The 11,869-nt window shown below is 34.5% G+C and overlaps 3 protein-coding genes across 3 annotated transcripts; all 3 read left to right on the top strand.

Annotated features, from left to right (window-relative positions):
* On the top strand, positions 1 to 2,018 carry BGW36DRAFT_362971 (major facilitator superfamily domain-containing protein; the record flags this gene model as incomplete). The annotated part of the gene is made up of 10 exons (XM_046214429.1): positions 1 to 183; positions 263 to 333; positions 385 to 424; positions 479 to 532; positions 588 to 795; positions 849 to 950; positions 1,186 to 1,311; positions 1,364 to 1,598; positions 1,659 to 1,736; positions 1,790 to 2,018. 10 exons carry the CDS (start codon positions 1 to 3, stop codon positions 2,016 to 2,018), a joined length of 1,326 nt encoding a protein of 441 aa, XP_046067944.1.
* A 1,671-nt stretch (positions 2,019 to 3,689) lies between these two features.
* Positions 3,690 to 4,604, top strand: BGW36DRAFT_437652 (uncharacterized protein; the record flags this gene model as incomplete). Its single annotated transcript, XM_046221468.1, has 2 exons — positions 3,690 to 3,898; positions 3,957 to 4,604. Exons 1-2 carry the CDS (start codon positions 3,707 to 3,709, stop codon positions 4,602 to 4,604), a joined length of 840 nt encoding a protein of 279 aa, XP_046067943.1. The 5' UTR covers positions 3,690 to 3,706.
* Positions 4,605 to 9,778: 5,174 nt separating this feature from the next.
* On the top strand, positions 9,779 to 11,686 carry BGW36DRAFT_431187 (uncharacterized protein; the record flags this gene model as incomplete). The annotated part of the gene is made up of 2 exons (XM_046220954.1): positions 9,779 to 10,151; positions 10,200 to 11,686. The coding sequence occupies 2 exons, from the start codon at positions 9,779 to 9,781 to the stop codon at positions 11,684 to 11,686; spliced, it is 1,860 nt and encodes a 619-aa protein (XP_046067942.1).
* Between the last annotated feature and the right edge of the window lie 183 nt (positions 11,687 to 11,869).

Genomic DNA, 11,869 nt, shown 5'->3' with positions numbered 1-11,869 from the left:
ATGTCTGACTGGCTTCTACAGAAGGAAGGCTTGAGTCAGGATGCTTACGGAAAAGCTCAGTCATTGGAGAAGGGAGGGAGGACCACCAATACCAATAGTTGTGAAGAGGATACTCTAGCAGTCTTGTCGCTGCGAAATCTTCTCTTCGACATTTGTCTCTTATTTTATATTCTCAACTACCTGGTGGGTATATCTCATAAGGCCTGTGGGCGCTTCAGCTTAACTCAGCATATATGTAGACTAATCTGCACTCCGCCTATAGGACCGAGGTGCCCTCGCATTTGTCCGCCCCGTTGGCATTGAGGACGAACTCCACCTTAATGGCGTGCAGTTGTAAGAATCGTCTTTTCCAGCAATGAGGATTTGACTACTAAGATGGAACAGCGATACCTGCTTGTCTATCCTCTATGTCGGGTACTGCTTGGTAAGAAAATGACCACGCCATAACTTTAGATCAAGTTTATTCACAACCACACAGTTTCAAATTCCATCTAATTTGATCCTATCCAAGTTGAAGCCTTCTCTCTATCTTGTAAGTCTATCCCTGGTCCTGGGCCTGCACTTCAAAAGTACTGACGACACGGTAGCCTGCATGTATGATTATCTGGGGCATAGTCTCCGGCACTTCAGCTGCGGCGAATAACTATGCTTCTTTAGTAATCATTCGCTTTATTCTTGGAGTTGTCCAGGCACCTTTCTTCCCTGGCGCGATCTTCTTGATCTCTTCTTGGTACACCAAGAAGGAGATGGCCATGCGATGTGCTTGGCTTTACGCTGGAAACTTTATAAGCAACGGTGCGTTCCACGTTGTCCCGCATATGACAAGCGAATATTCTAATCGAAATTAGCTTTTGGAAGCCTCATAGCACTCGGCGTGACTGAGACTTTGGCTGGGGTTCATGGCCTCTCTTCAGGGAGATGGCTTTACATCATCGAAGCTTCAATGACTGGTATGGATACCCTTTGCCTGAATCCCCTAAAGCTTCAATTTGAGCTTGTCCGTTGAACGACATTCTAGCCAGTATGACCCAGTTGGTGTTTCTATCCTTTCAATCTTTATCTTGCCGAATTACCCGCATAACACTCGCTGGTTAAATCCAGAAGAGGGCTGTTGCTATTTACCGCCTAGTTGAAGACCGAGGCGAGATAACTGATTCTGAGGATGTCAACATCGGCATTTGGAAGGTTTTATGCAAGCGGCGCGTGACTATAGAACTTGGATCATCTCCACGAACCACATCTTCATTACAACTGGCGCCGGCCTTGTTGTGTTTTTCCCCACTGTCGCTAGTACACTAGGGTTTTCAACTCGTATGTCAGAAAATGCAGCATCTTCACTTTTTTCGGGCTACTTGGCCATTAGGAATAACATACGTTCTCTCCGCTCCTCCCTATCTTCTAGCGGTTGTGACTGCGATCTACTCTTGCCACCGTGCCGATATTTCTGAGCAAAGATCCTGCTACATGGTTGGAACCCTTGGAGTTGCTCTCGTTGGCCTAATCATCTTGTCTTCTTCCTCGAATACGGCTGCGAGATACTTCTCACTCTTCCTGATCACAAGCGTTATGTGGGTATCATACAACTGTAACTTAGCTTGGTACGTTTGATTTCCAATATCTCAATGTAATTCACTTTAGGGTTCATTAAATGAATGCAGGATTTCGGACTGCATGCCGCGACCCATCCAAAAGAAAGCTGTCGCGATTGGAATTGTTAGTATGCTTGGCCAGGCTGGGTAAGATTCACCACCGAGGTTGAAGAGCTTTTGGCTAATGTTTAGTGATTTAGAAACAGAAAAATCATTGCTGGTTATATTTACCCCAAAACTCAGTCACCGCGTTACTGGATGGCTGCTACGATAGAAGCCGTTGCGATTGTCCTTGCTATGATCACGACCCTAGCTTTCCGCGGGCTCTTAGGCCGAGAGAACAAAAGACTTGATCAGAGGGATCGGAATGAATTAGGGAACCAGATTACTAGTGAGGCTGGCAATAAAAATTTCCGCTATGTCCTCTAAGCTCGCTTGACAGAATCATGTATCAACGAGCAGTCGTACAAAAGATGAAAGTTTCTATATGGCACCTGAGAGGTTGTACTTATTTCCTCATTGCTGAATAGTGTCCATCGTACTCTTGAAACGAGTCCAGCGACCTGAATAAGATCTTAATTGTTAAACCCCTTTGAGTCTTATCATAATCGAGATGAGCATAATATTCGCATGCAGAGCAGGGCAGTGCTGTTACAAAGAGCTACTAAGCTTTCAATATTGCCTGCCAAATACCGACTCTCTTTACAGATTACAGAATCTGCATTTCCCATAATAACGTCATCCACACCCGAGTCATCCACACCCGAGTCGGCCACTTCTAACACGGTCCCAGGCAGGGCCCTCCGAAGGCGCCGCATGTGCGCCGAAGGGTTATAGACCTCTCCTAACATATAGGGCCTCACAATAATGATACTTTTATTTGATTAATTTAAATTATATACTATATACACATAATTATTTAAATTTTTTTTTTAGTTATCTCTATCTTTTTTAATTATCTTGCTTAGTTTAATACTTTTATGCTTGTGTGTATGTGATCTTTATTGGGTATTGGGCATCGGCACTGAGTCAGGCCCGAGTAGTCCTCTACAAAACTTCTGCTAATCTGACAGAACCATCTAATAGGCATAGAGATCACCCAAGCCCCCCCTCCCCAACAATAAAGTCAGGAAGCAGATCACCTGATTAAACCTTGTTTATTTCTTAGCGTTACCTCGTCAAGTCACGTGTAGTACTAGATAAGGGCTAATGGCCGTGCCATGGACCCGACCTCTTGTGTTATCATGTACGAGCTGTGTAATAAATTTTATGGTTGCTGTTTTCTCATCTGTATCACATAAAAAGCCATATCGAATCTTTTACAGCACGATTGGTCATGAGATGTTAGCTGATGTTAAGTCTCATTATTTCTTGATGACTTGAAGATTCCACAATAGACCTTATACGACGATCTCATATTACAACGACTGAGTGATTTTAGCAATGATCTGGAGAAAATACATAATTTTTATGTTGAAAATGTGAACTAGATAAACACTGAATTAATTTCCATTGTGTAAAAGTTAGAGCTCGGCCCAGATATTTCTAGACAGATAATTATATTATCTGATCTGTGATTTATCTGTTTAATTTTATAATTAATTACCTGCAGATTATCTCACATATCTGTAGATTATAGATAAATAGGATGGATGTTAGATTATTATGGATACAATTGATGTTGAGAGTTTATTATAAGGTTCGTGACGCCCTATCCCGTGCTACTGTGACGGTAAGTAGAGGTGTAGGAGGGCTATTATGTGCAGAGTTATGGAGCAAGTTCTCAAATTGGTAGTTATTTTGCAGATTACCATAGATTGTGTGAGTGATTAAATTGCTAGGATACTGGTGCATAGACGTAATGACGGTATATTAGTAAATCGGAAACATAACGATGGCAGATTAGCAAATTGCCGTTATTAATAAGTATTCACTAAAACAATTCCCGCGGGTTGTCCGCGGAACAAAATGGTTTAGGTTCGCTTTATAAAAGTGCGAATGCCAACTATCACTAGCTTGTTCCGAAGCCGTATTTATTTCACACAATCTATCTCAAAAACCGTTTACTATCTTACGTCACTAGAATTGGACATCTTCTAGCTCTACTTCTTCCAGCCATGTCTCAACATCAAAGTGATGGGTTAGAAACCTACGGGTTCATGTCCTACCAGGCATTGATAGGCACGGCTATCATTCTCGTATCTTTGCTCATCCATCTACTTAGAAGCAACAGAACACTCAAACTTCCTCTCCTTGGCGACTCTACGTCCGAGGGACTTGGTAGGATCCTCGCTGAAGCCTATTCCGAGGTATGATCTTGTAACTACTCCGTTACTACATACATTTATTGAATACCTCTACACTTAGTACCCTAAGTCCCTATTTGCCCTCGATTCGGCACATCACTCAACTGTTGTCTTACCTATATCGCTTCTGGACGAAGTCAAGTCCTTACCCGAGCATCAGGTCAGCTTGGCTGAGTCGTTTTCCCATCGTTTCTTCGGTCAATATACATCTATAGGACTGCCACCTGCTGCTGCAATAAAAGCCATCAGACTTGATTTGACAAGCAATATTGCCAGTAGCCTAGACCATTTGCAAGATGAATGCAAATATGCCTTCTCTATCGGGGTACCTGAATGTCCTAACACCTGGACACCTATTCACGTCTATCCAGTGCTAACACGAATGATCGCATTGTTATCCGGCCGAGTATTCGTAGGCCTGCCTCTGTCGCGCGACGACAAATGGGTCAATATCACAATTGATTATACTATGGACGCTTTTCATTGTGTTTCGAAGTTAAGAAGCTATAGCAATTTCGTGCGACCGTTCGTTGCACCATTTCTCGCAGAGACCAAGGCCATTCGCAGACATTACGCTAATGCTAGGATACTTCTAAAGCCAGTTTTAGAACAAAGACTAAAAGATATGCAAACTCCTGGCTTCCAATCGCCGAATGACTTAATGGAGGTTAGTTCTGTGTCACAAGAATCGATAAGTCACAACCAATGAATGTTATAGCGGACGCTATTACATAAGCACCCAATGAGATTGGAATGGCAGTAATTACAATTGTTATATAGTATAATCAGATATTATAGAAACAAGGCTAAAAAGTAGCTACATTTTTCACTTAACTATAATGATTAATATAATAATCATTAAAATTATAAATTAATATCTAATTTTAATATATGTCAAGCATATAATCTAATAAAGTAGAATTTTGATATATAAAAGTATAGTTTCTATATAATGAAATAATAATTCTAGATATTAAAGTATAGCTTTAATATCTTTTAGTATATATAGACACTTATTTATCATTATATATTTAATTGATTATCTTTTATTTTTATATCAAATAGTATATTACTATTTAATATTTAATAATTTCTTTACTATTATTATTATCTTTAATAGATAATCCTCCAATATTAATTTTATATTACTTTTTTATCTTATATTAATAGAATATTCTTTAAAATCTTTAATCTTAAGATAAATTATTAATAATTTTTAATAATAAAAGACTCTTATAATATTTAAAAAGTTATAGATAAATAATATCATCTTTAATAATGGTAAATAATAGTTATTTATCTTTTAATAGAACTGAATAAATTTTAGCAATTAAGTTTAGAAATACTCTTACTAGAATTATTAAATTTAAAAATATTATAGCTTAATAATAAATTAATAGCTTAGATTAAAAATTAAAGATTAGTAAAGTAGAATTATTTTTAAAAAAATTTAGAATACTTAATATATTCTTTATTTAAATAAAAATCTATTTCTTTAATAATACTATGAAGATCAATACTAAAGAAATGAAAATATTAATAATATCTAACTTTCTAACTAAAGATATTATAAAGTGATTTATATCATATATTAAAAATTAACTTAAAGTAAGTATTAAATAAAAAGACTTAAAAATAATTTTAATATTTATAAATTATAGATACTTTATTATTAAATTTAAATAATTTTATAAAATAATTAATAAAAAGCTTATAATAATCTATAAAATTTAAAATATTTAATAGATTTAATTTATAAAAGAATATATATTAGTATATTTTTAAATTATAAATAATCTTTATTATAGAGATTAAATATACTATAATTAATATTATAATAGACTTAAGAAAAATATTAAAGATATAATTTTAATGATGAATTCTTGACTAGAGATCTTCTATAAAATAATAGAAATAATATTATAGATTGATCTTTAATAATATAATTAACTTATAGAAAAAAAGACTAATATTAAGAAAATTATTAAATAAATATTCTATAACCTAGAAAGTCTTACTATAATTATAATAAAGATATTAGAATACAGCTTAATACTATTATTAATAAAAAAGAGAAAGAATAAAGATATAAAGAAAAAATCTATTATAAATATAAATAGAAAGAATACTTTATAAAAGAATACTGATAAAGATAAAGAATTAATAATATTAATTATTAGAAAGTAATAGCTATTAATTTATAATTCTTTATTCTATATTAAAAAATCATTAAAGAAGATAGTAAAGAAGAAAAACAGAATTTTAAAAAAATATAGAATAGAATTATTAAATAAAGATTTAAATAGAAATATAAATTGATTATAATATAATAAAGGAGTTTTAAAAAATCTAATAAATATATTAAAAAGATATTTAAGAAAAGTATAGCTTAGAAAGAAGATATTAAATTAGAAGAAGTATATTTTTATTAAAAAAGTGAAACTAGATATTAATCTATCTATAGATCAAAGCTACTGATAGAGTAATATAATGTTAGTTAAAATATTGATAGTTCTTTATTAAAAAGTAAAATCTAATATAATTTAATATTTTAAAATAATAATTAAAAGATAATAAACTATAAAAATTTAAATTAAGAATTAGATATCTTATAAAATTAAAATTAATAGAATCTATTAATTAATTATTTTAAGAATAATCAATATAAAGACCCATCAATATTAATAAAAAGAACTAAAAAAAGATTTTAAAAACTAAAATAATAGTTCTAGAATTAAATTAAAATATTCTAGAAATAAAAAAGAGATTTTAAGAACTCTAAAAGAATTTTTTAAAATAGAATATAAGATTACAGAAACTTAAAATAAGTTTATAAAAAATATAAAAGATAAAGAACTATACTATTATATATCTTCTAAAATAATATATTAGAAAGAATTATTTTAGATATAATAATAATATATTGATATATATAAAAGATATTAAGAATAGATATTTAGAGAATACTTAATTTATAATAAAAATAATCTTAAATTAATTAAAAAAATAAAATAGCTATCTTACTTAAAAAGAATAAATCTATATAGTAAAATATTAGAATATATATATAACTATATCTGTTATTATTATTCTAAGTTAAGTAGATTCAGTTATTTAGAAATATATTAAATATTATACTTTAATAAAATATATATATACTACTAAATGAATAAAAACTTATATAGATAGTTTCTTATATTATTAAAAATTCTCTATTAACTGATATTTAAATATTTTAAGAGATATAAAGATTGTCAGTATATATATAAAGAAATAAGATATTTAAATCATAATTATCTTAAAAATATAGAATATAAAATAAATAACTACTATATATATAAAAGAAAGATAAGAATGATTAAAAAAGAATAGATATAATTCTAAGAAATATAAAAAAGATATTATTTATAATATATAGAGAAAGTTATTATTATAATAGCTATTAATAATGAATTAATAGAATATATACTTATTATATAAATTATAATTTATAAAAAATTAATAAGAATATTTATTAACTCTAGAACATTAATAAACTTTATTAATAAAGAATTTATTAAAAAATATAAGATATTAATAAAATAAATATAATAATAGTAAATAATTATTATTATAGATAGAACTATCTTTAATAAAGAATATCTATAGATAGTTAAAAATATAATTCTAAAATTAAAAAATATATTATAAGTATAATATTTAGAATCTTATCTTTGAATTACAGTCATTATAATGTAATTCTTAAAATAACTTAATTATAAAAATAGAATTTAATCATTGATTAGAAAAAATAGATATTAAAGATTAACAATATAATATTATAAATAGATAAAAATAAAGAAAAGTAATTTAAAATAAATATTATTAAGATTAATAAAATAAAACAGAAAATAGCATAGATTTGATTAAAGCTAAAGAAAATATATAAAAAGAATTTATAAAGATATTTAAAAAGTTATTAAAGAAATATTATAATTATATTGAATTATTTATGAAAAAGGAATATTGACTGTTAATATATCTATTTAAGTATAAAGTAATAATAGATCTAAAATTAAGATTAGTATTAAAATAAATTAAATAGAAATAGAAATTAGTATAAAAATTTAAAGCTAAAGATGAATTTATTAATAAATTTTATTTAGTTAGATATATTTAAGAATTTAAAGTAATAAATTTAGTATTAAATCTTTTTATATTAAAGAAAGATTTAATATTATAAATAGTATATAATTATTAATTAATTAATAATTAAATGATAAATGATATAAATAAGGTATTATATTAAGAGTAAAAGAGAGATTTATTATAAAGAATAAAAATTATAATAATATTTAATATAAAATAAAGATATTATAATCTAAGAATATATAAAGAAAATATTTATAAGATAATATTTTTAATAGATAAGAGACTTTATAAATGGATTATTATCTTAATAAAATTAAAGAATCTATTAATATAGTTTATATAATATATAATATATATACTTAAAAAATATTTAAATAATTTTATTATAGGAGAATTTCGATTTGTACGACCGGAGCTAAAATCGCCTTCAGCCCCGGGATCACCATCTACGGACTAGTGCCGCCTAGAAATCGGTCACGTGGAACTATATTGGGTTTAGCGTCACTGGGGACGTCCGGATCGGGGATCGCGTGATGTGCGGTCCACGTCCAAGTATATAAACCGCAGGTGCGTCGCTCAACGACCGCCCTCGATTTCCCTCCAGCTTTCTCTCCGGCCATCAGACCCGTTAGGCTCCGTCCGCAGTCCCTCCGGTCGCAGGAGCTGAAAAATTGGTCGTCAGCCGGCCCTTGGTGTCACGCCACCGTTGTATCTCCTATACTTCTCGATCCACCAACATTCATCGTCAGCCAATTAACTAGCTTTTCGATCTTCTCCCTGGCTCCTGAACACGATGAGCGTGTGAAAACCACGTAATTCTAGTGCAGACTAGAGGACTGGGGTGGGGAGAGGTTCGGAGTTGTTCTAGGGATGTTACATTCTCTAGTTCTCCCAGTTAGTTGACTGGAAGCTACGTTTCTCTAGCCCTCCCTGATCTCAAGAATGCCGTCAAACGGGCATGAGAATCAGGAAAGCAATGAGAGTCTGATATCGATACTGCCTGTTTCCAGAGACCGGTTGACAGGTAGCGGCTGACTGGGTTCATCGATTTACTGCAATGGGGGAGGACATTCACCATTTTCAGATTCCACCACTGGCGCTCTAGGGAGAGAACGGCCGAGTGACCAATGCCATATCTAGCTATACGAGGCTCTATTGGTCCTTGAAACGATAGCATCATGTGCAATGACCCGCCAGGCGCAGCGCCATCGCTTGGTCCACGTCTGCCGTATCACAGCACTTAGATTGTGAATCAGATCCCGATCACAAAGTTGAGTATACGCTTACGCCAATAGCAAAAATCCCGCATCCAAATTTCGTGTTATCCATGGCGTTTGAACTCTGGTCTACTGCGAGCGGAGCATGCCGTATAGTCGAGATGTGGGAACCCCGAATCGGCGAGCTTCCCAGGATGTTCTAGTGTCCAGCCGCCTTGTTTTGCCTTTTTTTCCGTTGCCACTTTGGGATTATCCCAGACTAGGCAAGGCAGATTTGATGGTGGTGAGCTGATGGAGACCCAAATCAGAGAGCCATCGGCAATGTCGACCTGATTTCGCCTCCTGCCTTTCCTAGGGTAGATCGGCGTTCAATAGGCCCATTCCATTATGAGAACTAGAAAAATGGGACATCTAGAAATAGCTCACTCTTGCGTATCAAGCTATATAAACTGCGTTGGTCCTGTCCAAGAGTGAGATTAAGACCCTTCCTCAGTATCGCCCGAAGTCATTCATTCCTCTATACACCTCTTCAGCCATGGAACCCAACAAAAAACCCATCACTCTTACGAATATGATCGTGTACAGTGGTCCTCCACATCGTCCTCGTAAGCGATCTAAATCACCGTTTTCTATTGATGGTACATCCTCTTTCCAGTCCCAAACCTCCTCATCTCTAGCCCACCCCCTTCCACCACGTCCCTCTGCCCCAGTGACGCACTCCACAATTCCTGATTCTTTAGACCGAGAGCTATCTTCTCTTTCTTCTACTGGCCCCGTCCAACTGCCAATTCAGCCTCAATCGGACTCCTCCCAATCAAGAGAAGCTACGCCGGTCAATTCTGTTGAATCAAGCAAAGAAGACAATCTAGATTGCGATATCACAACTGATATGAATGAGCATGATAATCGTAAGAAGCTATCCTGAAGATTTGACAATCTAAAACTGATCATGATAGCGCAAGGCGATAACGAGTCTCTTAGCGAGATCTGTCAGGCAACATCTCTTCAAGAGAATTACCATTCAATACAGAGATCGACTCGTGAGTCTCCAGTAGCATTCAATCCGGATGCAGAGTCCCAATGCAATACGTCAAATGATGAAGGCTGTGAGAGCGTAGTTCCAGAAAGCCCAGTATGGAATATACCAACTGATGCGGGAACTGATGGTACTAGAATGTCCAACCAACATTCTATAAATCTCCTGGACGATGCCGACCTCGACGCAGTCACACCGGAAATTGAAACATCAAGATTAGCCAAATTGGATCTTGCTAGTCAGAATGAAGAACTTGAGCTAACTGAGAGTCACTGCCCTGATGAGATCGTTACTGGAAGCGATTCCCGTCCATATCAATCGCAAAGGGCAGATGGTCTTCCACCAGTTAGAGTGACCACGAAACATACAAACCCACTGGGTGCGGGGATGAAAGGACCCAATACCGTACCGGTTTTCGCTACCCAAAAATATGCTGGGCGAAACCGTCAGCGCCGCCGTGCTTCATCTGAGAGTTCAGAAAGTGACGATTCTGAGGATGATGATTATCATAACGATAGTCTTGGAGAAGGCGATATAACTGATATTGAAGATCTAACTCGCCCGACTAAGAGAAAGAAGCGGATTGGTGCTTCCACAAGTTCTCATCATCAACCAGCTTTGCGAGAACGAGCAAATTCCACAGCAACATCACTGGCTAGTCAATCAAATGTTCAGTCAACGGTGCAAACCCCATTCAGCCAGGAAACCATCTGCATTCGTGGTCATCTAAGTCGTGCAGTGTCTCTATCTGCAGTCCAATATTACTGTTGCTTCTCAGAAGACCGAGAATCGGCAGCCAACGGCTCCAGCTCGTTCAATTCATTAGCCTCGTTTACCAGACAGAATGGAGATGCAGGTGAATCGACCGGCATGTCCGACTTTCAGACCATCGATATCGAAGGGCTATTTACTCGTGTACGAAATGACTCTGGATGTACATGGAAATGCACTTTCAGAGAAAGCAAAAGCTCCCCATCACCCTCCGGGGAATCATCCATCACTACTCCCGACACCTTATTAGGCGCGAATCAGGCCGTGCACAACAACGGCGGTATCACTCCATCTACTAAGATATCAAGGCGTGTCAAGAAGATAAAGTATTCGCCTGAAGAAGACGCTCTTATTGTGGATCTGCAGGAAAGAGAAAACCTTACGTGGACTGAAATTGCAAACCGTCTTCCAGGAAGAAAGGCTAAAGCTCTTCAAGTACACTACATCACAAAATTGAAGAATCGAAAGGAGGACAGAATAGCTTTGACGCGGATAAGGGCTGGACAGCAGAACACTAAAGGCGTCTTAAAACGATCTAACCAACCCAACCGATTCAATGACGATACATCTACCGGTCAGCAACGATACGGGCTGCGTTTGAATAGACGCTCGACAGATCGCTATGCTCCAGAGTAGCTCAGTAGATTAGCTATATTGTGTATTCAAAGATTCACAGACTATAGGTCACAATTATTAGATCCTTTTTATGTTTATATTCTATCTCAACTTCACTTAATGTATTGTCTTTACAGGCTTTCTGTCTGCCATCAACTCATTCAGAAAATTTAGACTGGGTTATTCATTTGCGCTTGGAATAGA

Source organism: Talaromyces proteolyticus, assembly GCF_021365285.1.
Source record: "Talaromyces proteolyticus strain PMI_201 chromosome Unknown BGW36scaffold_11, whole genome shotgun sequence".
In the NCBI taxonomy this organism is placed as follows: domain Eukaryota; kingdom Fungi; phylum Ascomycota; class Eurotiomycetes; order Eurotiales; family Trichocomaceae; genus Talaromyces; species Talaromyces proteolyticus.
This window is presented reverse-complemented; position numbering and strand designations above follow the sequence as displayed.